The following is a 24,277-nucleotide window of genomic DNA, read 5'->3' as shown; positions in this document are numbered from 1 at the left end:
GAGGGGGAAAAAAGAAAAGAAAGTTGAGAGACCACAGCAGAGATCTGGAAGGCGGGGCAGAGGACAAGTTGTGTTAGACAGAGAGGGGGAAAAAAGAAAAGAATCCTCTAATTAATATCTGAAACAGATAACAGCACTGAAATAAATCGATGATGGTTTAAGATTTCTCATCAGGGAAAGAACAAAAGCTGCAGGCACAGAACGGTCTGTGCCTAGAGTATTTTGTTTCCTTTTTCTTAAAGCTAGAATCTCAATTGCCACTGAACCAAAGTCACTTTTAAAATAGGGTTTTTTTTGTTGATGTCCCTTACAACTCCTGAATGTGATTAAATGATCAAGTCAGAGTCTAACTCTAATGTGGAAAGCTTATTGTGGGTACATTTGTGAGACCAGGTTTTTTTTTAAAACAAATTTTATTAAATTTTTCTTTTACATACATATTTTCTGGTTCGTTCTTCCTTCCTTCCTTTCTTTCTTTCTGGTTCTTTCTATTTCTTTTGTAAAGTCCATTTATTAATATGTCTAAGCTCATACCTGCCAATCAAGAGACTTAAACAGAGGCTTGAGTAAAATAGCATTTAATCTTGATCAAGTTTAAATGGTTAGCTGTTCCAAACACATAATGGTGCATACATACATGCAAGGAAGAACTACGAACTTATGACAGAAAGCGATGTCCTCTTATACCCAAAAAGTCATAAATCCTCAACTCTGGCATCTGTGTATTCTGGAATCTGGTTTGCATGTTCCCATAGTATAAGTCAGTGAATGTAAACTAACTTCTGGATTTACATCGGGTCACACAATAGTAAGGGTCAGTGTATGTAATCTGACTTCTTTCTGTGGTGTTATCTTTTCCATTTGTCTTCTTAATTACCACTTGATTTCCTGGAGGATGACATACACGTTCTCAGCCAGAGTGGGGTGGGGAGAGATCAAATGATGGACTCTGACAATTTCCAGAGACTGTCATTGGTGGGATGAGGTATCAGTAACAATTCAGGAATTTAGTCAGTGTGACCTCCATAACCATCCATGATGGCATATTTATGTTCTAACCACAAAAGGGCACAATATATATATGTCAGTGTTATGGGAAACAGATATTTACCATGTGCAGTTATACAAACAAGAGACCAAGACATTAGCAAGTTTCCTACTAATTCTAGTATTTTAGTATATATGTTCCCTTCACTTTCTTTCTGGTTCTTTCTTTCTGTTTCTTTCTTTCTCGTTCTTTCTTTCTTTCTTGTTCTTCCTTTCTTTCTGGTTTTTTCTTTCTTTCTTTCTTTCTTTCTTTCTTTCTCATTCTTTCTTTCTGGTTCTTTCTATTTCTTTCTTTCTTGTTTTTCTTTCTGGTTCATTCTTTCTTTCTGGTTCTTTCTATTTCTTTCTTTCTCGTTCTTTCTTTCTTGTTCTTCCTTTCTTTCTGGTTCTTTCTTTCTTTCTTTCTTTCTTTCTGGTTCTTTCTTTCTGGTTTTCTTTCCTTCATTCCTTCATTCCTTTCTTCTTCTATTTTTTTTACTTTTCTTTCTCCGTTTCCTTTCCTCCCTTCCCTTCCCCCCCTCCTTCCTTCCTTCTTTCTGTATCTCCACGAAAACGTCCCTCTTTCTGGAGCGATAACATTGCACGCATCCAATCGACATCCAATCCCGCCCTTGAGCCAAAGCGAAGCGACCCCAGCAGCTCCTTTCCGATCCATGAAGCCGCTTAAAGGGAGTTCCAACGCGAGGCCTCTAGGGGGCAGCAGAGAGACGCGGAAAAAAACTCGGCTTCTTGCGCCTCCTCTTTATCCCGGACAGCCAATCCCCATTAAGCTCCCCCCTCCGACTCCCAGAGAGGACCCTTCCCCGGCCTTCTAATTTTATGCCTGCTCGGAACAGCGGGCTCCGGGGAGAATTTCGCGGCGCGATCAACCGCGAGAATAAAGGCCATCTTCCTTTCCCCGCGGAGTCCACAACCGTCCGCTCCCGAGGCCCATAAGAGCGGCCCTTCCGGGCTCCCGTTCAGGCACTAACGTGGACACCCTCCGAGGGCGGAAGGGGAGGGCTTCCCGAGGGCGGAAGGGGCGGGGCTTAGACCGACCAGGAAGCATCTTCTACCACGTGGGCCGAAGGCGGAGGAAGAGAAGCGGCAGGTCGGTCACGATGGGAGGCCTGGAGAAAAAGAAGGTACCGGGCGGGCTTGGAGCTAAAAGCGGGGTCTCGGCGGCTCTGTAACCGAACCGCCCTGTGAAAAAAGCGTTCCCGGGTCCTTTGTTCGCGTGTATTTGAAAGAACGTCTGAATGCAGACGCGCCACTTCCGGGTTTAGCCTCCCCCCGACACGCATCTTGCGAGTCGCCTCTCCGCATTTGCGTGTCTCCGTCCCGCCCGAGCAGGGCCGGCTGCTTCTGGGGAGATGGGGCCGAGGGTTCCAGCCTCCTCGCTCAGAATAGAATAGAGAAGAGAAGAGAAGAGAAGAGAAGAGAAGAGAGGAAAATTAGAATAGAATAGAATAGGAATGCAGGACAGGACAGAATAGAATAGAATAGAAGAAATAGAATAGAATTAGAATAGAAATAGAATAGAATAAGAATGGATTAGAAGAGAAGAGAAGAGAGGAAAATTAGAATTGAATTCAATTGAATAAAATAGAGAATAGAATAGAATAGAGGAATAGAATAGCATAGAGAAAAGAATTGAACTGAATAGAGAATAGAATAGGAATAGAATTAATTAGAAATAGAATAGAATAGAGGAAAATTAGAATTGGATTGAATAAAATGGAATAGAATAGAATAGAGAAAAGAATTGAATTGAATAGAGAATAGAATAGGAATAGAATAGAATAGAGGAAAATTAGAATAGAATTGAATTGAATAAAAGAGAATAGAATAGAGGAATAGAATAGAATAGAGAAAATAATTGAATTGAATAGAGAATAGAATAGGAATAGAATGAATTAGAATAGAATAGAGGGAAATTAGAATAGAATAGAAAAGAAAATTGAATAGAGAATAGAATAGAATAAAATAGAGGAATAGAATAGAGAATTGAATTGAATTGAATAGAGAATAGAATAGGAATAGAATGAATTAGAAGAGAAGAGAATTAGAATAGAATAGAGATAACTAATTACTTTGTCTCTCTTTTTCCCTGCCCGTCTATGAAAAGTATGAGAGGGGTTCCGCCACCAACTATATCACCAGAAATAAAGCTCGGAAGAAACTGCAGCTCAGCCTTCCAGACTTCAGGTATGGCAAAAATATTTTGAGTGGTCTGCCGTAGGTGTCGCTTGCTCTGGTTGTGCAGGGAAGGCACAGGGATGCCTTGTGTTGTGACCCAGGCCCCAGTAGGTAGTAGGAAACTCAGTCAGTGTAAAAACAAACAAACTTTATTCGAACAGCTGAGAATTAACTTCATTCTCAGCGTAGTTCAACTAAATTAAAGCAAATTCCTCCCAACACAAATTCCTCAGTCTCATCACCAATCTTGGCCTAATTAGGCAAACTGCCAAAGGCCTTTCTTGGCAAACGTTCAGAAGACACCGATACAAAACAAATGCAATAAGACAAAGCTATCAACATTGTTTTCCGGCAAAGAGCTCAAACAGCGTTGCTGGTCCTTTAAATGTTATGGGAGGGGCCAATCATCTCTTGGCCCTACTCCCGGGTCGTCCTCTTTGCTTGAGCTTCTCTTGCCTTCTGGCAGCTCTTCTCATGTGTGCATTAGGAACAGGCTCCTCCTGTTCCTCTGCCTCACTACTGTCAGCCTCTGGAGGCTCCGGAGTCCGTATCTCACTCCCTGATGGCCCTGGCCCCATATCTGCCCCAGACGCAGAGCCATCATCCAGGCCCTCCCCAGCCTCCAGGACTGGCCCATGTTTCTCCTTAGCCTCATCGCTGTCCAATTCCGTTGCCAGCTCTGCAGGCTGCTGGCGGATCACAACAGCCTTTCAGGTGCTTTGGGAAATAGATTGACACACACACCCCACTCTTCTTTGGGGCAACGCCTGATGTGCTGCCCATGTCACTATCCAAAAGTTAAGGAGATTGTAAGATATATAAATCCATTATTTCAGATTTTCATTTGGTCGTTGAGTTTTTTGGCGGCTGCTGCCACCCCAATTTAACGGTGGAATCACAAGGCTGTATCCTCATCTTTAAAGGTGAAGCCAGCAAGACTTTAATGTAGGAGACGAGCAAGCTGAATCCATCTTCTCATCCGTTTTTGTTTTTCCAGGCGACTCTGCATCCTAAAGGGGATTTACCCCCATGAACCCAAACACAAAAAGAAGGTGAACAAGGGATCAACAGCTGCCCGGACCTTTTACCTCTTGAAAGACATAAAATTTCTTCTCCATGAGCCCATTGTCAACAAATTCCGGGAATATAAGGTATCGCGATTGTGGAGAGGGTGGGGGGGAACCTGGAACTGATTAAAAGCTGCAGATGAACCTCTGGGCGTAACAGCCACTTTGGACGGGGACGGGTGGGAGTTATTGGCACTTTTCAAAAATTGCTGTTCTGCCACTTACTCAAAAGCTGGAATGCTTTTTATTCCTGTGTTCATTATTTGATCGGCACAGTTTTCACTTGCGACTCAGGGTGTCAGTGGCAAAGTTAATTTCAGATCATTTTGGTGCTGTTAGTCGCGGAGTCGTGTCCGACCCATCGCGACCCCACGGACAATGTTCCTCCAGGCCTTCCTGTCCTCTTCCATCCTCTGGAGTCCATTGAAGCTCCCGCCGACTGCTTCAGTGACTCCATCCAGCCACCTCGTTTTCCGTCATCCCTTTCTTCTTTTGCCTTCCATTGTTCCCAGCATTCGGCTCTTCTCCAGTGAGTCCTTCCTTCTCATTAGGTGGCCAAAAGATTTGAGTTTCCTCTTCAGGATCTGGCCTTAGAAAGAGCAGTCAGGGTTGATCTCCTCTAGGACTGACCCGTTGGATGGCCTTGCAGTCCAAGGGACTGGTTGGATCATTTTATCCAGCCCTAAAACCATTAAAGTTGCTAGCATTCTGGGTGAGAAGTTTAAAGCATTTGGATGTCTGTGAAATAAGAGTATTTGTAATATGGTCATAGGAGAAATGAAAAAAATAATACGTAAAAGATACATGCTTAGTATAAACAGGTGTGTCAAACTCGCGTCATCACGTGACATATCACAACTTTTTTTCCTCTTCGCTAAAACGGAGGTCAGTGTGTCCAGCATGTGGATGCACCTGGCCCGCGGCCACGAGTTTGACACCCCTGGTATCAGGGTCTCCTTGTTGAAAGAAGAGGAAGGAAACGCGCAAGTGGATAGCAGGCCCAGCCCCTTAGAATTGTGGTCTGGACACTTGGGAAGTGTGGGGCTGTAAAATATTTCTCTCCCCACAAGGTGTTTGTCCGCAAGTTGCGTAAAGCCTACGGGAAGAGCGAATGGAACACAGTGCAGCGCCTGAAAGACAACAAGCCGGCTTATAAATTGGACCACATCATCAAAGAGAGGTAACAGTTGAAAGCCCTCAAGATCAATAATCTCTCCTGGCTTTGGGAGAGGATAAGGAGCAGTTTTCAAAAGAATGTCTGGGAATTTTATGGTTGCAATTACTGTATTTTTTTGGCGTATAAGACGCACCTTAGTTTTTTGGGGAGGAAAATAAGAAAAAAAGAAATTCTGCCTCTGCCTACCAGCATCCATCGGTATTCATCTGGGTAGCGTCCCTGTCAGTGTGTGAGAGAGTTGAGGGCTGTTTGGAAACTGAAACAGTATTTGCTGTGTGAGCAACAAAGAAGGAGACGGCAAGGAGCCTGGGCGTGGCTTAGCTCAATGGTTCTGCACTAAAGCTGCATGCTGTGCTGAGCTCTGAAACTGAAACTGAAACTCCTCTGCTTGTGTTTTGCTTGTATTTACTACCATGCTGAAAACCTGCTTTTGGTATTGTATACTTACTTCATGCGTTATATTATATATGAAGAGAAGTTATTGAATCCTGCTAAATCAGTTACTTCTGTGTGCTTTCTGGACGTGATTTGCTGCTGCAAACTCTTGAGTCCTTGCAGCAAATAGCAAATAGCCAGCTTAGTTTCAGCGCATTATTGCAGCCTGATTCAGTAGGAGCAGCTGATTGTTGGGTGGATCGGCGTCCGGGAATACCCTCAATCAGCTGTTCCAGGCTGCAGGGATTGCCACAGACCATTGCCGCCTCCGTGCCTCACGGTTTTTGGCTACGTTCGGTGTAGAAGACACACCCAAATTTTCACCCTCTTTTAAGGGGAGGGGGGAGCGCGTCTTATACTCTGAAAAATATGGTATGTATAAAATTTTGCTTAGACTTGAGTGGCTCTCCAGACGATTACGGTTCATTCAGCAAAACCTGGTTAAGCAAGGTTGCACGACAGATCTGCGGCAATTCCTGTTGGCAGATTAAGCCCTAATAGCAGGAAGCCGCGATGATAACTTGCAACTTCTCTTCCATAAGCATCTGGAGAGGCAGAGGGCGCTTGAACTTGTCGTCTTCTCTCAAATGGCTGCAGGTACCCAACCTTCGTGGACGCCCTGCGAGATCTGGACGATGCGCTCTCCATGTGCGTCCTCTTTTCCACCTTCCCGCGCACGGGCAAGTGTCACGTCCAGACCATCCAGCTGTGTCGTCGGCTGACCGTGGAGTTCCTTAACTACGTCGTCGCCTCGCGCGGTCTTCGCAAGGTGAGCCGGGAAGGGCCCCTTGGAGACGCCAATGCTGATGGATTTCCCTCGGATCAGTACATGCCAAGAGAATAGGAGTGGTGCGGTGGCCTAGAGGTGGAGCTCCCGCCTTACAATCAAGAGGCATTTTCTGAATCGTTGACACACCATGAGCCCAAGAAAACCAACCCTGCGCTAGTCATTTTTTTTCCTGCAGTTTTAGACTCTTCGGTTGTTTTCCTGGCTGAGTTTGATTTTCTCTGCTTTTGCGCAGGTCTTTCTCTCCATTAAGGGCATCTATTACCAGGCTGAGGTGCTGGGCCAGCTCGTCACCTGGATAACGCCCTATGCCTTTTCCCACAACGTGAGTATAGGGTTGCTTAATGTCGTCGGACAAGGTTAAGTTTCATCTTTGCTCCTGGTCCCCCTTGTCAGGGCTCTGTCCTTAAGAAGTATAAATGCAGCTTGGTCATTCAAGATCAAGGGCTGAGCGCAGACAAGCATTGCTGAATGAATCCAGTGCTGCTCATTTGTGCTCAGGACAGATTTAATGGACCGTATTTTTCGGCGCATAAGACGCACCTTAGTTTTCGGGGAGGAAAATAGGAGGGTAAAAAAATCTGCCTAAAAGGTATTCATCTGGTTAGTGTCCTCTACCTGGTCAGCTTCAGCACATTAGTTCACTGGTTTTGAGCGCGGCACTCAAAACTGATTTTTATCCCCTGGTTGGGGATAATAAAAAAAAAAACAGCGTCTAAAGCACAGCTGATCGTTGGAGTGAGCAGCAATGAGAAAAGCAGGCGAAGCGCGGAAGATCGCTTTGCTCGCTAGTGCCTCGTTAGGGCTGGAAAAATAAGCTTTGAAAAAGCTACATTCGGAGTATAAGACGCACCCAAATTTTCAACCTCTTTTTGGAAGGGGGAAAGTGCATCTTATACTCCGAAAAATATGGTAGTCTGCGTGCGAAATTTGATTCTAGAAACAGTTTTGGCTCCATCACACCTGACTTTTTAAGATGAGGGAGCTGCTCATTTTTTTTCATCCTTGGCTTCAGCCGCCTTTGTTGATATTTTCAGCATCAGTTTGCAAATTGAGTTGCAAGAGGTAAATACTTTGGACGAGGGCTAGCGGAAGAAGCTTACGACGAAACCCAATGCAGTCCTAGGTGGCTGTCGTGTCCCACTCCTCCTCTGACGGCCGGGTCTGGAAAGTCTGTATCAAGCGTGGCCACGAAGCCTCTGCAGCTTTGCCAAAGTCCTGTCAGAGTTCTCAGGGCAGGCAGGAATCCAAGGTGTGACTTCAGCAACCCAGATGAGACTTTGCCTGACTCAAGGAATGCCAAAAAGCAGATCCTTTATATAGGCCATGGGGTGTGGCTCCATGACTCAGCACTTATCCAGGCCTGCCCCTCCCTTCCTTTTGCTGACGTCGCCTCTCCATTCTCTGGAAGCGGGGATCTTTCCACCCTCCAGCTGCCGGCAATTCTAGCTCGTGACTGGCTTCATGCTCATCATGCTCACATGCTGTGGGGGGGAAGTTTATTTGCTCAGTTTGTCCGGGCATGGTGCCAGGACTGGGGGCTGGAGGCATGCCAAGCCATTCGTCTTCATTATCAGTCTCTGGCTGAGATAGCAGGAGATGAGAGGGGCCCGGCTGCGGAGAGGGTGGCGGGCGAGGCACAACAGTGGCATTTAATAGAGGGATAACACTCAAGATCACGAGAAGTGATATAATGCCTTGGTAAGGCCACACTTGGAATACTGCATCCAGTTTTGGTCGCCACGATGTAAAAAAGAGTGCAGAGAAGAGCAGCAAAGAGGATGAGGGGATTGGAGGCTAAAACATATGAAAAATGCTTGTAGGAATTGTCTAGTTAAATGAAAAGAAGGACTAGGTGATATGATTCAATATTTGAGGGGCTGCCACAAAGAAGAGGGAGTCAAGCTGTTCTCCAAAGCACCTAAAGGCAGAACAAGAAGCAACGGGTGGAAACTAATCAAGGAGAAAAGCGGCCCAGAACTAAGGAGAAATTTCCTGACAGTGAGAACAATTAACCAGTGGAACTGCTCGCCTCCAGAACTTGTGGGTACTTCATCACTGGAGATGTTTTAAGGAGAGACTGGACGGCCGTTTGTCTGGAATGGTATAAGGTCTCCTGCTTGAGCAAAGGGGTTGGACTAGAAGACCTCCAAGGTCCCTTCCAACTCTGTTATGTATCTGAATAGAATTAGGTTTCCAGATTCCTTCCTGTTTGCGTGCTGGTGCTTGGTGATCAGTGTTCTCATGGGAAGGAAATCATTAACTTTTTTAAAAAAAAAACAAGGTGAAAATGGCAATTAACAATTAACTCTAAGCATGGAGTTTCATTGTTAGAAGCCGTTTGTGTCAATTTGCTTGGATACAGCGCATTGTCTTCGTTTATCTCCAAGCATTTCTCTCATTTTTTAAAAAAATATTTTGCTTCTTAATGATTACAACCCAGGCATTCCTTCTTGTGCCTCTTTTTTTCCATTGATCGTGATGCGATAAATCTTGATGCATTCTATTGCTTCAGCCACAGGTTTCACTGCAATAAACTTTATGTAATTAATGGCAAATTAGGAACGTCATTTAGAAAGCTTAAAAGTATTAAAAGAAGTAAGTAAATAAAAATTCTATCAATTTTAGGATCTTAGGTATTGCACGTGTAAACTTATTTTATGCAGGCTGACTTAAGACGGCCAATTAATGAACATTTAAAAGTTAAAACAGATTCCGAAAAAGTTGCTGATGATCCTGTCCTTGAACATTCAACTGCCACCCCACCCCAAAGAGTCTCCTGATTGTATTTTGGGTGCTGGCAACTCACCTCACATTTGCAGCTGACTGCAGTGTCACACGGTTGCATTTTCCAGCAAAATAAGGTCCATTGAATGAAGTGGGTTCACACTTATAACTGTGTAGTTCACTTAATTGACCGTGATGACTTGCTTAACAACCGTTGTTAAAAACTGTCATAAAATGAAGTCCAGTCTGCTGGTGCCTTGACTTTAACGACTGCAGTGACTTAACAACCAACATTCCAATTTCAGTCCCAATTCTCTCGAGAGTTAGAGCAGTGACAAAATCCTTACTGGAAAATCAGACTTCGTAATCAAAATCGGGACTTCGTAAGATAAAGCTGTGTCTTTGACCTAAGCTCATGGCCTTGGAAGGTTATGCAGATTGACAGGTGACCCAGAAAGCAGACCGCTTCTAGCCCTGATTTACAGGTTGCCCTCGAAGGTCGATCCTGCATTTTGTGTTAACCGTAAACATGCATATTCATACACGTGTCCCGAAAGATTAACCCAGGTGTGCAGGAGGGTTGGCCGTTGCACCTGGTGAACTTTTGAGAAAGCCAACAAACTTCCCACCTGATCCGGGAAGGGTAGCTTAGAACAGGGATCCACGGCATGCCAGCCTGTGAAATCATGGCCCCTTCTGGTCACGATCTCACGGGTACATATTTCCTTTTACCTGTATATACTCGAGTATAAGCCGACCCGAATATAAGCCGAGGTGCCTAATTTTACCACAAAAAAACTGGGAAACACTATTGACTCGAGTATAAGCCTAGGGTGGGAAATGAGGCAGCTACTGGTCAATGTAAAAAATAAAGATAGAGCCAAGTAAAATAACATGAATATTTATTTGAACGAAAAACAATAAAAGTGCAAAAATGCAAAATGTTCGGCGCTCATTTTTATTATGCAGCGCCCCCTGCTGGACATCTATCAAAAATACAGTATCTTTTAAAAGTACATCGAGACGTAGACTCGAGTATAAGCCGAGGGGGCCGCTTTTCAGCACAAAAAACGTGCTGAAAAACTCGGCTTATACTCGAGTATATACGGTAAATATTAACCCATACTCAACACTTCCTTTAAAACCGATATATATATATTCCTGTTTAACAGAAAAAATGCAACTGGGAGTTAGATTTTTTAAAAAAGTTTCTGCACATTGATTGATTGATTGATTGACTTTCTTCCAGCACCCGACCGATGTGGATTATAGGGTCATGGCTACTTTCACTGAATTCTACACTACCCTTCTTGGCTTTGTCAATTTTCGTCTCTACCAGACACTCAACTTGCACTATCCCCCAAAGGTGAGTGAGACAGAAAAGTTACTGGGAAGCCTAGTTTATCTTCTTAACGGGCAACTTACCCAGATGAGAGATACACAGACAGAGAGATGCCCTTCAAAAAAAAAAATAGTCCAGGCCATTGACAAAACCCTATTGATGCCCGAGGAAGGGAGAAGGAATTGGAAACGAACTCAAAAGTAACCCATCTTGACTCTCTTTGATAACGGTGGTCCTTCAGTGCAGGTAGTCCTTGATTTACGACCAGAATTGAGCTCCACATTTCTGTTGTTAAGAAAGGCATTAGTTAAGTGCATTTTACAACCTTCCTTGACCTAGCTGTTAAGTGAATCATTGCAGATGTTAAGTTAGCAACACGAGTTGTTAAGTGACTCGGTTCTATTTGATGCTGTTCTGCCATACCCAACACTTCCTTTTTTTTAAAAAAAAAAGAAAGAAATATCCCCCCCCCCCCAAATTTGCAAGGTTCTGGGAGTATAAACTTAAAATAACGGTAGGGTTTATTCCTCATGGTTTGGGTGGCCTGCCTGGACTACCTCAGAGGGTTGATCTCCCCGTATCTGTGTTCTGTTCTTTTAGATCGAAGGCCATTCTTCAGTAGAGAGCAAGCCGGAGGATGGAGAAGCTTACGCCTTGGATTCAGAGAGCACCTTGGAGGTGAAGACGCAGATGTCCGATCCTGTCCTTTCAAATTTTCCTCCACATCCTTCCTTAAGAAACATTGCCGTCTCTATGTCCATCTTGGGAGCTTGAAGATGTGTGGACTTCAACTCCCAGAATTCCCCAGCCAACACGCTTCCCATTTTGGGAATCTACATTAACTACGTGCTTCGCTTACCGTACTTTTCGGAGTATAAGACGTACCTCCCCCCCAAAAAAAGTGGGTGAAAATTGCGGTGCGTCTTATCCGCCGAATGTTACTGAAGCCCCCACCCACTCACCGGCCCCCATCTTTCGGCTGTTTTCGGCCTCGGCGCGTCGCAATTTTGGCATCTGCGTGTCACGTTTTCGGCCGGTTCCAGGTGACGGGGATCGGTGGCGGTGAATGGCCCGAACTGCCAGCGGCGAACGGGCTGCGCTGAATGGGCTGTGCTGAACGGGCCACAGCAAATGGGCCGTAGCGGCGGCAAATGGGTGACAGCAAATGGGCAATGGCAGATTTATTTTTTCTTGTTTTCTTCCCCCTCCCTAAAAGTAGGTGCGTCTTATACTCCGACGCGTCTTATAGTCTGAAAAATACGTCAGGTCACTTGGATCAAGTCAATTTCATGGTTCTCTTTTTTTATTCACCCTCCAACCAGAAACTCTCGGCTCTCAGCACCAGCCTGGCTCGAGTCATTGCCCCCAACATAGAGGATGAAGCTGAAGTGGATGAGTTCCCCGTGGAAGGCGTGAGTGACACCCCTTTTTTTTGGGAGTCAGAGGAAAATAACTTCCCAAGAGACAGGATGTTGGGATGATTGTACTTTGAGATAGTTCTCGTTAATAAAACGTCAGTCTCCCAAACTCAAAGAAAGAAAGATGGCAATAGCGCTTAGACTTAACCGTGTTTTCCCGAAAATAAGGCCCTGTTTTATATATTTTTTGAACCCTGAAATAAGCACTCGGCCTTATTGCCATGCGCTCAAAAGCCCGATTGGGCTTATTATCAGGGGATGTCTTATTTTGGGGGAAATGGGGTACATACTGCTTTGTGGGGCTTCACAGCACCTCTCTCTAAGCAGCTTACAGAGTCAGCCTCTTGCCCCCAACAATCTGGCTCCTCATTTTTAGGAAAGGACGGAAGGCTGAGTCAACCTTGAGCAAGTCAGGATTGAACTGTTGGTAGAATTAGCCTGCAGTGCTGCATTCTAACCACAGGGAGGAAAGGGAAGGAAAGGAAAGGAAAGGAAGGAAGGAAGGAAGGAAGGAAGGAAGGAAGGAAGGAAGGAAGGAAGGAAGGAAGGAAGGATAAAAGGGAAGGAGGGGGGAGGGAAGGAAGGGCAATAGCACTTAGACTTATATACCACTTCACAGTGCTTTACAGCCTCCTCTAAGCAGTTTACAGAGTCAGCCTATTACCCCAAAAATCTGGGTTCTCATTTTATGAAAGGACGGAAGGCTGAGACAACCTTGAGCAGGTCAGGATTGAACTGTTGACAGAATTAGTTTGCAAGGCTGCATTCTAACCACAGGGAGGGAGGGAGGACAGAAGGAAGGAAGGATAAAAGGGAGGGAGGGGGAGGGAAGGAAGGAAGGAAGGGCAATAGCACTTAGACTTATATACCGCTTCACAGTGCTTTACAGCCCTCTCTAAGTGCTTTACAGAATCAGCCTCTTGCCCTCAAACAATCTGGGTCCTCATTTTACCAACCTCGAAAGGCCGGAAGGCCGAGTCAACCTTGAGCCTGGTGAGAATTGAACTGCCAAATTGCAGGCAGCCGGCAGGCAGCAGAAGTAGCCTGCAGTACTGCCCTCTAACCACTGCGCCACCGTGGCTCATGTAGTGATTCTTCCAAGATGATTTCTTCATTGTTCCAAACCTATAGACAGAATCTTGACAAACTGAAGCACACGAAGCATACTCTGGGAACTGTTAGGAAAGAGGCTGTCTTCACCCTCTTTCTCTCACACAAACCCGCTGAACCCGGTTGCCTTCGGCTCCTCTGGAATGCAACTCCTCCCCCCCCACTTTTCTGGGAATCCAGACTACGTTCCATCACATTGAATTAAAAACACAAAGGCCTGAGATTTTTATTTTATTCGTTCAATTTCGGCGCCAATTTTTTTATAAGCTTTCCAACACGGAGAAGGGGGGGGGGTTGATAGAGCTTTTTCCTCTCTCTCTACCTCAGGAAACTGCAGAACAAGAAGAGACCAGGAGGAAGGAGGAAGAGGACTTGAAGAGGCAGAAGAAGCTCTTCGAAGGGCTGCAGTTCTTTCTCAACCGGGAGGTGCCTCGCGAACCCTTAGCCTTTGTCATCAGGTGTGTAAGCCTTTGCCTTCGTTCCACCGGCTCTCTTCTGGAATTCGGACAAGGATGCGGCCAGTGGTGTGTTGCTCTGCAGCGGCGGTCACCAACTGATGGTCCGCGAGAAAATTATGTTGGTCCACAGAAAAATTATTTGCATTTTTTTATATTGCACTAAATCAGGGGTCCTCAAACTAAGGCCCCTGGGATGGATAGGTGCAATGAACATTTTGTGTTGCTGCAGAGAGTCTCCCCCTTCGGGGTCTTTTTGTGTGGGTCGGAGGGGGGCAGAAATTCCGACTTGGGGTCTGCTTCAGCCCTCCTGGTGTAGGGCTTTGGGCGAAGGCTGGAGGGAAGCGCCGCTGGTGGCAAAGAGCCAGAGGGCCTCGTTCCAGTGGGGCTGCATCATGGCCTGGAACTGGCTGACCATCTCAGCCCGCTGAGCCTCCAGGTTCCGGTACCTGGCCTTGCACTCCCGTAGAGTGGCTTTCCACTCTGCTTGGAAAGCCTATGCTCCTAGTCCCCAGTGAGGTGTTTCTCCTAAACCTCCTTCTCGGCCAGATCCAATTTGAACTGAGCTGTTTTGCCAACTCTTTCTCGTGGTGGCTGCTTAGGTCCAGCAACTGCGTCCTGTTGAGGACGCAGGTTGTTGGGGGCAATATGCTGACTCTGTAAACCACTTAGAGAGGGCTGTAAAAGCACTATAAAGCGGTATATAAGTCTTAAGTGCTATGAACCATACAGCTTGGAAGAAGCATCTCATGGCTTTTCCCTTGGGACGTCCATGGAGGTTCTCAACCATCCAGGTCATGGTTGTCCCCATTTTCCAACAATGCAAAAATTTAAATTTAAATGTGTGTTTGAATGTAAGACCCTTTCACTAGATCTGGCTTAGCCCCACCTCTCCTTCACCAGGTGCTTCGGGGGCAAAGTGTCCTGGGACAAATCTGTCTGCATTGGCGCCACCTACGACGTTACGGATCCAGGCATCACCCACCAGATAGTTGACCGTCCAAATATAGAGAAACAAGTGGTTGGAAGGTAAGAACGGCAAAAAAAACGGACATCAGATTTTAAGGGGCCGTGCTGTGAATGTCACAAAAGTCCGAGCGAATTAACTCCATCTTGTTCATCTGCATCAGACCCACGGGCAGGGGTGAAATGTTCCCGGTTCGGACCGGATTGCTTGATCCGGTAGCGGTGGAGGCGGCTGGTTCTGAGTACCGGTAGCAAAAATCCCTCCCCCCCCCCAATTTTTCTACAACTTCTTCGGCCAAAGAGGTTTTAAAAGGCTCTGACGATCACAGCTGAGCCGCGCAATCATCAGAGGTTGTTTTTTTTTTACTTTTAAAAGCATTTTTTCTTCGGCCAAAAAAATGCTTTTACAAGTTTTAAAAAAAAGCCTCTGATGATCGCGAGGCTCAGCTGGGATTGTCGGAGCCTTTTAAAACCTCTTTGTCCAAAGAGGTTGTAGAAAAAAATGCTTTTAAAAGGCTCCTCTGACGATCCCAGTTGAGTTGCCTGATCGTTAAGAGGCTTTTTTTCCTTTTAAAGACCAAAAAAAAAATGCTTTTTTTTTTTTTTTTTGCCTTTTGCCTGGGAAGGACGGAAGGCTGAGTCAACCTCGAGCCTGGTGACAGTCGAACTGTCAAATTGCAGGCAGTCAGCAGAAGTAGCTTGCAGTACCGCACTCTAACCACTGGGCCACCACAATGTACAATTCACATTCTAATATGCCCACTTCTCATTGGCTTTCCTTTCTCCCTAGATATTACCTCCAGCCTCAGTGGGTCTTCGACTCGGTCAACGCCAAAATGTGCCTCCCAGTGGCCGATTACTTCCCCGGCGTAATGCTGCCCCCTCACCTCTCCCCGTTTGTCTCGGAGAAAGAAGGCGACTACATGCCCCCAGAGAAGCTAAAACTTTTGGCTTTGCAAAGGGGTGAAGGACCAGGTATCCAGCGGCTCCTGGGTTTCTGGCGAACCCGTTGTATTCGGGGGTGCGGGGAAGGGGAGCGGGGCTGAGAACACCTTTTGGGGTTTCTCAGCAACTTTAACACGGTTTGGATCTCTTCATTAGCCAAAGACAGTGAGTCGGAAGAGGAAGAAGAGAGTGGCGGAGAGGAGGAAAATGCAACTGAAGGCTCGGAGGAAGAGGAGGAGGAGGATTCTGACAAGGAAGATGAAGGGAAACTACGCAAAATGGAAGTGCAGCGATCTCAGAACAAGGTATCCTAAAAGATGCTTGTTTATGAAGTCAGAAAGTGGCAGGATGTTGATTGAATCCAGTCATAGTAAAAAAAAAAAAAAAAAGGTGCAAGGTTTTTGGTGCCTGTGTTATCGAGCAGTAAATCAAGGATTACCTGCATTTTGCAGTTCTTTATGAAAGCTACTCACTGTATGAGAATTGGTGTCAATCTCAGAGTGACCCAGTAAGTGTGTGTGTGTGTATAATATTAATTAAATAATATTAATTATATAATATTAATTACCTTGTTTTTCTCAGAAAATAAGACCCTGTCTTATATTTTTTTTTGAATCCTGAAATAAGCGCTCGGCCTTATTGCCATATGCTCAAAAGCCCGATTGGGCTTATTATCAGGGGATGTCTTATTTTTTGGGGGGTTGGGGGGAAAAACAGGGTAGCATATTACATTACATTATATTATTATTTATACAGTAGAATAACAGAGTTGTTATTCAGAGGGGCTGGCTTAAATTTTATTGGGTTTTTATTGGGTTTTAAATTTTTATCATGAATTTTAAAGGGTTCTTAGTTTTATATGTTTTAAAGTCTTAGGCCAATGGTGTAATAAGTTTTTTAAATTGGGTTTTAATTGTATATTGTATTGCTTGTTTTATTTTGGCTGTACACCGCCCTGAGTCCTTCGGGAGAAGGGCGGTATAAAAATCGAATAAATAAATAATAATAGTTGGAAGGGACCTTAGACCTTCCCTTAACCCGTTTCCCTTGAAAATAAGACTCAACCGGAAAATAAGTCCTAGCATGATTTTTCTGGATGTTACTGTTATAAGCCCCACCCCAAAAATAAGCCCCAGTTAAGATTGTCAGCCAGATGGATGCATTTAGTACCCTATTTCCCCCAAAATAAGACCTAACCAGAAAATAAGCCCTAATGCGTCTTTTGGAGCAAAAATTAATACACGAGCCGGTCTTATTTTCAGGGAAACACGGTATATTATGTTATATTAATTATATATTACATTATATTGAAAGCAAGCCTTATAGAATTGACTTGGGAAAGTTTTCCTGAAGGTTTTGTTCTCCGGTTTAACTGAAACGTATCTTTTGAGCGTCCAATTTCCTCTCGTTTCAGAATCTGCCAGTGAAAGTGACCCCTGGTCGGGTTGTGAAGGAAGATAAGGAGCGGCTGATGCAAGAACAGCAGAGTGAGGAGAAACGTTTGGCCATCATGATGATGAAGAAACGGGAGAAATACCTCTACCAAAAAATAATGTTTGGGAAGAAGCGCAAAATTAGAGAGGTATCTTCTTTTTTCTTTCGCTCTGCTCGGTTACTGTCGTGTCCCACTCGTCCTCTGGGTCTGGGAAGTCTGTATCAAGCGTGGCCACGAAGCCTCTGCAGCTTTGCCAAATTCCTGTCAGAGTTCTCAGGGCAGGCAGGAATCCAAGGTGTGACTTCAGCAATCCAGATTAGACTTTGCCTGACTCAAGGAATGCCAAAAAGCAGATCCTTTATATAGGCCATGGGGTGTGGCTCCATGACTCAGCACTTATCCAGGCCTGCCCCTCCCTTCCTTTTGCTGACGTCGCCTCTCCATTCTCCGGAAGCGGGGATCTGTCCACTGTGTCTTTTCGTCCTGCTCAGCTGCTGGCAATTCTAGCTCGTGGCTGGCTTCGTGCTCACACGCTGTAGGAGGGAGGTTTGTTTGCTCAGTCTGTCTGGGCATGGTGCCAGGGCTGGGGGCTGGAGGCATGCCAGGCCATTCTTCTTCACTATCAGTCTCTGGCTCAGATAGCAGGAGATGGGAGGGGCCCGGCTGAGGAGAGGAGGGCGGGCGAGGCACAACAGTTACCCTCCTGAGGTTGTTTTGGGAACTGCGGGAATTACAAATGAATTCTCAATCCATGTCCCAGGATAATGTCCTGTGTCGAAGCCCCATCTTTCAAGAATTGGACTGTGAGAATTGAACTTAGCATTTTTTTTTTCCTTCTTCTTTCAGGCAAACAAATTGGCAGAGAAACGAAAAGCTCACGATGCGGCAGTAAAATCAGAAAAGAAGAAAAGCAAGAAGGCACGAAGGGAATAGAAGAGCTGACATTTCACAACGCAGGCCTGGAAAGTGGACCTGGGACCTAAAGACGGTGTTGTGACCCAGGTCCAAGTAGGTAATAGGAAAACTCAGTCAGTGTAAAAACAAACAACCTTTATTCGAACAGCTGAGAATTACTTCATTCTCAGCGCTAGTTCAACTAAATTAAAGCAAATTCCTCCCAACACCAATTCGTCAGTCCTATCGCCAACTTTGGTCCCATTAGGCAAACTGCCAAAGGCCTTCCTTGGCAAAAGTTCAGAAGACGCCGATACGAAACAAATGCAAGAAGACGAAGCTATCAACGTTGTTTTCCGGCAAAGCCCAAACGCCGTTGCTGGTCTTTTTAAGTCTTATGGGAGGGACCAATCATCTCTTGGCCCTACTCCCGAGTCATCTTCTTTGCTTGAGCTGCTCTTGCCTTCTGGCAGCTCTTCTCATGCGTGAATTAGGAACAGGCTCCTCCTGTTCCTCTGCCTCACTACTGTCAGCCTCTGGAGGCTCCGGAGTCCGCACCTCACTCCCCGATGGCCCTGGCCCCACCTCAGCCTCCGACGCAGAGCCCTCATCCGAGCCTTCCCCAGCCTCCAGGACTGGCCCATGTTCTTCCTCAGCCTCAACGCTCTCCGAACTCCGTTGCCAGTTCTGCAAGCTGCTGGCAGACCACAACAGACGGATCTTGTCAGATGGACAACGTCGGAATTCCTGATTCTTTGGGGCTCCACCCTTCTCCAAAACAGAATTAATCCGAACTGGGACTATAGTACCCTGATTTCTTTAGGGAAATTCTATTGAAAAGACATATACATTTTTTGGTCCCCTTCAGTTTTTCTCTTTATCGCACCCACTGTACCAGCCTCAGCGAGACGGTCAGATAGATCTCCAGTCTTGGATGGAGAAATGTTCTTTTTGAGGAGATCAATAGTCACGAACAGTCCCTCCTTTCCAAGGACACACAAAATAGCAAACGCGTGGACGAGGTTCCTATCTGGAATCAATAAAACCGGTTTGCTTTCTGAGCAGAGGGTGATTTTTCTCTTCTTCCCCTTTTAGCTTTGGCGCAGAATAAAACATTTTTGAAGTTCTGGCCCAATATGTTACTTTAAGATAATACATAGCAAGATTCCAGGTAATCTTGCTGTGTCTGTAAATAAAATCTGGTACAAAGATAGTTCAGGTGTACCTCAGTTGGAGGGTGACTGCCAGCCAGCAACACTTGCTTTTTGCGTTTTGCAGCCGTTGTGCTGTCGTTGTGTTTTTTGTGTTTTTCAGTTGTAAATTACAGCACGGTGAACGAGGAGTTATTAAACTGAAGTTTGAAAATTCAAATTGCTTTGCTGGCTGGGGAATTCTGGGAGTTGAAGTCCTCCAGGCTTAAAGTTGCTAAGGTTGGAGACCTCTGCCCGATGGGAATGTGTGGGGCAGGCAGATGTTTGAAAATTGATTAGCCGCTCACCTTACCTCGAGGTACCTCTTGATATTCTTGTGGGGAGCTGGTCCCCTCAAGTAGCCTGATCCTATACCATGCAGGGCTTTAAAGGTAACCTTGAATTGCAGCTGGAAGCCTATCAGTAGCCAGTGCAATGTTATGCGGGCGTAAGGTGCATTTAAATTACCTGCACTGCTGCATTTTGGGGTAATTGAAGCTTCTGGATGGTTTTCCGGAGCAATCTGGTACATGACACATTGCAAATACAGCAAGACATGACCAAGGCATGTATCCACTTGTCTAAGCCCTGCCTACCTTGCAGGGCTGCTGTTAAGAGGTAAAATTAGGACCAACTTTTCATACCTTGAATTGTAGAGAAAAGGTGGGAAGCAATCGGGAGATATCAATAAAATGCAAGCTTCATCAAGGCAAATGATTTCATTTAAATCACTCGAATGGGATTTAATTGTGTTCTTTTGCACTAAGCATATGGTCTGACAATTTGGAGGGCTGATGCCATAGCTCATGGGGGGGCTGCATGCGACTCGAGAGACCCCAGGCTGTATGTCCCTGCCATAAACCAGCCAAGAAAAGCGCGATGTGGGGTAATCCTCTGTGCACAGACTTCCAAACAAGAGCAAACATACCATTTTTATCCATCGGATCTCCCATTTCTCTCTCCCCATCAACTCATCCCTCTCTTCCTGCCTGAAATAATATCGAGTCTAGGAATTCTACTTGGGAAAACACATATCGGAGGGTTCAAAACATCACAATTTTAACAGTTAACAGAGTTGGAAGGGACCTTGGAGGTTATCTAGTCCAACCCGCTGCTCACGCAGGCGACCTGTACTAGGGATTCGAACCGCCGACCTTTCTGATCGACAAGCTCAGCCTCTTAGCCAATTTTAGTCCATTTAAAGAGGTACCAACCACTCTTCCTTGTTTTCCTTCCTAATAACTTTTACCCTTTGCATCCATTTTGGCTCTTGGTTTTTCAGTGCTGCCGGCATGGCTCAAAAGCGCATTAGAAGCCTAGCCCGTCATTTTTAATTTCGATTTAAACAAAAGATTTAAACCACGACAGCCAAAACTGTCTATTCACAGCAAAACACGGTCCAAAAAAATAAAACCCTGTAACACACTCTTAAAATCCAAAATACCTATCAAATATTTTTTAAAAAAATAAAAAATCCAAAATACCTATCAAATAAACATTATTTTAAAAATAAAAAATCCAAAATACCTATCAAATAAATATTTTAAAAATAAAAAATCCAAAATACCTATCAAATATTTTTTAAAAAATAAAAAATCCAAAATACCTATCAAATAAATATTTTAAAAATAAAAAATCCAAAATACCTATCAAATATTTTTTAAAAAATAAAAAATTCAAAATACTTATCAAATAAATATTATTTTAACAATAAAAAATCCAAAATAAAGGCATCGATCAACCCAATTCAGGCAGGCGCCACGACAGGTCAGCTGTCCAAAGAGCAAATTAAAACCACTGTGCAGCTACTGAGGCACTGACTAAACCATGGTTTGCTAGTAAACCATTGTTTAGGTTAGTTAAACCCAGTTAGCTCAGCTCAATCCCGGAGGGATGGAGTCGCAGCCAAAACCGAAGTGATTCCATTTTGGGCCCATCAAAATAGGGGAGGGGAGTCTCATTGGGATCCTGATCCCGAGCCCCCCATCGCCCACGGATGGGCAGGGGTGCCATGGGGCAGAGGGGGAGATGGCTCCCCCAGACCCAAATGGAGGAAGGGGGACGACGACAATGTCCGGCTTAGCCATGCCGAGCTTTTTCCGAGCCCAGACCTGCCAGGCTGCATGTCGGGCCTGGGTCCCCATCCGAAGGGCTGGTTTGGGGGCTGCCCTGGAGGCAAGCCGCCCACCCACCCAGGCTCCTTCCTTTGGCCTTGGGCTCCTCGGCCTCCATCTTGGTAGTGGTCATTCAGGGCAAAAGGTCAAACTGCCCAGCCAGGATTCCGGCCTCTTTCACTGCTGGACTCAATGCAGCAGGTCAATGGAGGACAGTCCGAGGTGGCTGGATTTTGGTTTTTTTTTCTTGTTTCTTCGCCTCAGGTCCTTTCAACAGACCACGGTTTGCCATCCTGGCTAGGCCGCCATCGGGCTGTTCCTCACAAGGCCTTTCCAACAGACCACGGTTTGCCATCCTGGCTAGGCTGACTTGGGGCTGTCCCTCACAGGCCCTTTCAACAGACCATGGTTCGCCAACCTGGCTAGGCCTCCGTTGAGCTGTTCCTCACAGGCCTTTCCAACAGACCACGGTTTGCCATCCTGGCTAGGCCGCCTTGGGACTGTTCCTCACAAGTCGGCCTAGCCAGGATGGCAAACTGTGGTTTTTCCAACAGACCACGGTTTGCCATCCTGGCTAGGCCGAGTTGGGGCTGTCCTCACAGGCCTTTCCAATAGACCATGGTTCGCCATCCTGGCTAGGCCACCGTCGGGCTGTTCCTCACAGGCCTTTCCAACAGACCACGGATCGCCATCCTGGCTAAGCTGCCGTGGGGCTGGGCCCAGCTGTGCGACGGTCTCCCGTGGCATTATGCCACGTCCTGCTTCAATGGTGGTTTATCGGTCATCTCCAGCCAGCCGGATCCTTAGCCATGGTTTGCAATGGTGGCTGGTCGGCCGGGCTGAGCAAGCAGACCTCGCCAATTAAGCGTGTGGTGTCACGTGTGAACCCAGCCAATTGTGGCTTTTGAGATCAATTTGGGCTAAATGATGGCTTAGTGACGCACAGGAAGAGAGCCGTCGATCTTTGGCTGGGCTCCGCTGGGCCTTTGGATGAAAGAAATCCGATTTTTAGCAAAAACGGCATCTATGGCGAATTGCTCAGAACAAGGACGGGCCCTAATGTCTTGGATGAAAGGCAGTTACTACATATATTTTTATCAAAATAAGGGGGAAGGTGTTCTCCCATGAAGCCGAGAAGGCATGGCGGGTCAAAAAAGTCAAAATGGCAGCTGCAAGTCAGGATTCAACTGTGGGGTCTTCAACTGCCATCTTGGTTTTTTTCAATGCCCCGCAAAATAAGATGCTTGTAGTGCTATAAATACGTTTTATCTATTTGATGGAGTTGAGATATGAAAGGATACCATATTGGTAGTTTTGCTGCTGAGTTCCTTACCCTGTTAAAGAAATAATATGGTTTGTTGTTGTAAACCATGGCTTGTGGCTTAGTGTGAGCACAACTAATTCGGTTGACAAACTACGATTGATACCGTCTGGCTTAGTGCGCAGTGTTAACCTAGCTGATGCGAGCTAACCGTCTTTTTTTTTTTTTGTTTTACAGTTTTAAAAAATATTTGGCCTTTATTTAATTTAAAAAAAAATGATGCTACTTTTTTTTTTTTTTGGAACCATAGGAAGAAAAACAAAGTAATACAAAAACCAATCTCGCTCTAGAAGCAAATAAATTTTATATATATCTGTATATCTACATCTATAAATCGATATATAGAGATAGATCTAGATCATTTTAAGTTTATATATAAATATTTTAGAGCTGCTGTAGTCCCCTGAACGGCATATTCTATGGAGGGCTTTCAACATATTAAAATTATAAAATCAGAAACCAGTCGAAAGTATCAAAACACATTCAAGTCTCTGTGGCTCAGACTGGTAAGACAGTCTGTTATTAACAGCAGCTGCCTGCAATTACTGCAGGTTCAAGTCCCACCAGGCCCAAGGTTGACTCAGCCTTCCATCCTTTATAAGGTAGGTAAAATGAGGACCCAGATTGTTGGGGGCAATAAGTCGACTTTGTATATAAATATACAAATAGGATGAAGACTATTGCTAACATAGTGTAAGCCGCTCTGAGTCTTCGGAGAAGGGCGGGATATAAATGCAAATTTTAAAAAAAAGTCGTCAGCTAAGAATCTACTTCTTTTTTAAGAACTGTGTTATGAATATATTAGGGCAATGTTTCTCCACCTTGGCAACTTTCAGACATATGGACTTCAATTGTCAATCAATTGTGTTGTAAATGTTGTACCTTGATGAACGTATCTTTTCTTTTTTTTTATGTACACTGAGAGCATATGCACCAAGACAAATTCCTTGTGTGTCCAATCACACTTGGCCAATAAAAAATTCTATTCTATTCTATTCTATTCTATTCTATTCTATTCTATTCTATTCTATTCTATTCAACTCCCAGAATTCCCCTGTGCTGGCTCTCCAGCTTTGCCAAGGTTGACAAATACTGTATTTAGAATATTTAAGCGTTTTAAGAAAGAAGCAGACAATTTACAAGCTCACGATACATAGAAGTTTGCATTACCTAGTGAAAACAGTCCAAAAATAACAGTTTTTAGAAAAAAACGGACCTTAAAAGCAACAAATTAGGCAATCTAACATGTGCACAACAAACACATTACTAACCAACAGGGTTCTTGTAAGCTGAGTCACATGTAACCTACACTTGCATAAAGTCTGTCTTCCCCTCCCCCACCCCAATTTAAACCCCACATCACTCCCGCAACTCAATGCATCTGATAAATAAAAATTGCCTGCATTTTAATAACAGAATAAGTGTTGGAAGGGACCTTGGAGGTCTTCTAGTCCAACCCCCTGCTCAAGCAGGAGACCCTACAACATTTCAGACAAGTTCCTTTCTAAAAGTTTAACAACATTTGTTACTTGGGGGGGTGGGGGGAGGGGTGGGAATGCTTCCAGACTCCTGGTTTTAAGATATTTATTATTGTGCTGAGATGTTTAAAATTATAATTTGAACACTCTTGTTTGCCAGGAAGAAACACGTTACTGAATTGAAGATAGGC

General features: G+C 44.9%; 1 protein-coding gene across 1 annotated transcript; it reads left to right on the top strand.

Annotated features, from left to right (window-relative positions):
- Positions 1–2,086: 2,086 nt before the first annotated feature.
- PES1 (pescadillo ribosomal biogenesis factor 1) lies at positions 2,087–19,044 on the top strand. Its single transcript, XM_058158007.1, has 15 exons — positions 2,087–2,171; positions 3,155–3,234; positions 4,223–4,376; positions 5,363–5,472; positions 6,502–6,673; positions 6,927–7,016; positions 10,668–10,784; positions 11,361–11,438; positions 12,083–12,172; positions 13,616–13,746; positions 14,647–14,772; positions 15,500–15,684; positions 15,811–15,959; positions 17,069–17,236; positions 17,936–19,044. Exons 1-15 carry the CDS (start codon positions 2,148–2,150, stop codon positions 18,020–18,022), a joined length of 1,761 nt encoding a protein of 586 aa, XP_058013990.1. The 5' UTR covers positions 2,087–2,147; the 3' UTR covers positions 18,023–19,044.
- Positions 19,045–24,277: the final 5,233 nt, after the last annotated feature.

Source organism: Ahaetulla prasina, chromosome 15, assembly GCF_028640845.1.
Source record: "Ahaetulla prasina isolate Xishuangbanna chromosome 15, ASM2864084v1, whole genome shotgun sequence".
Classification (NCBI taxonomy): Eukaryota; Metazoa; Chordata; class Lepidosauria; order Squamata; family Colubridae; genus Ahaetulla; species Ahaetulla prasina.
The sequence above is the reverse complement of the archived record's forward strand: the minus strand, read 5'-3'. Positions and strand labels throughout refer to the sequence as shown.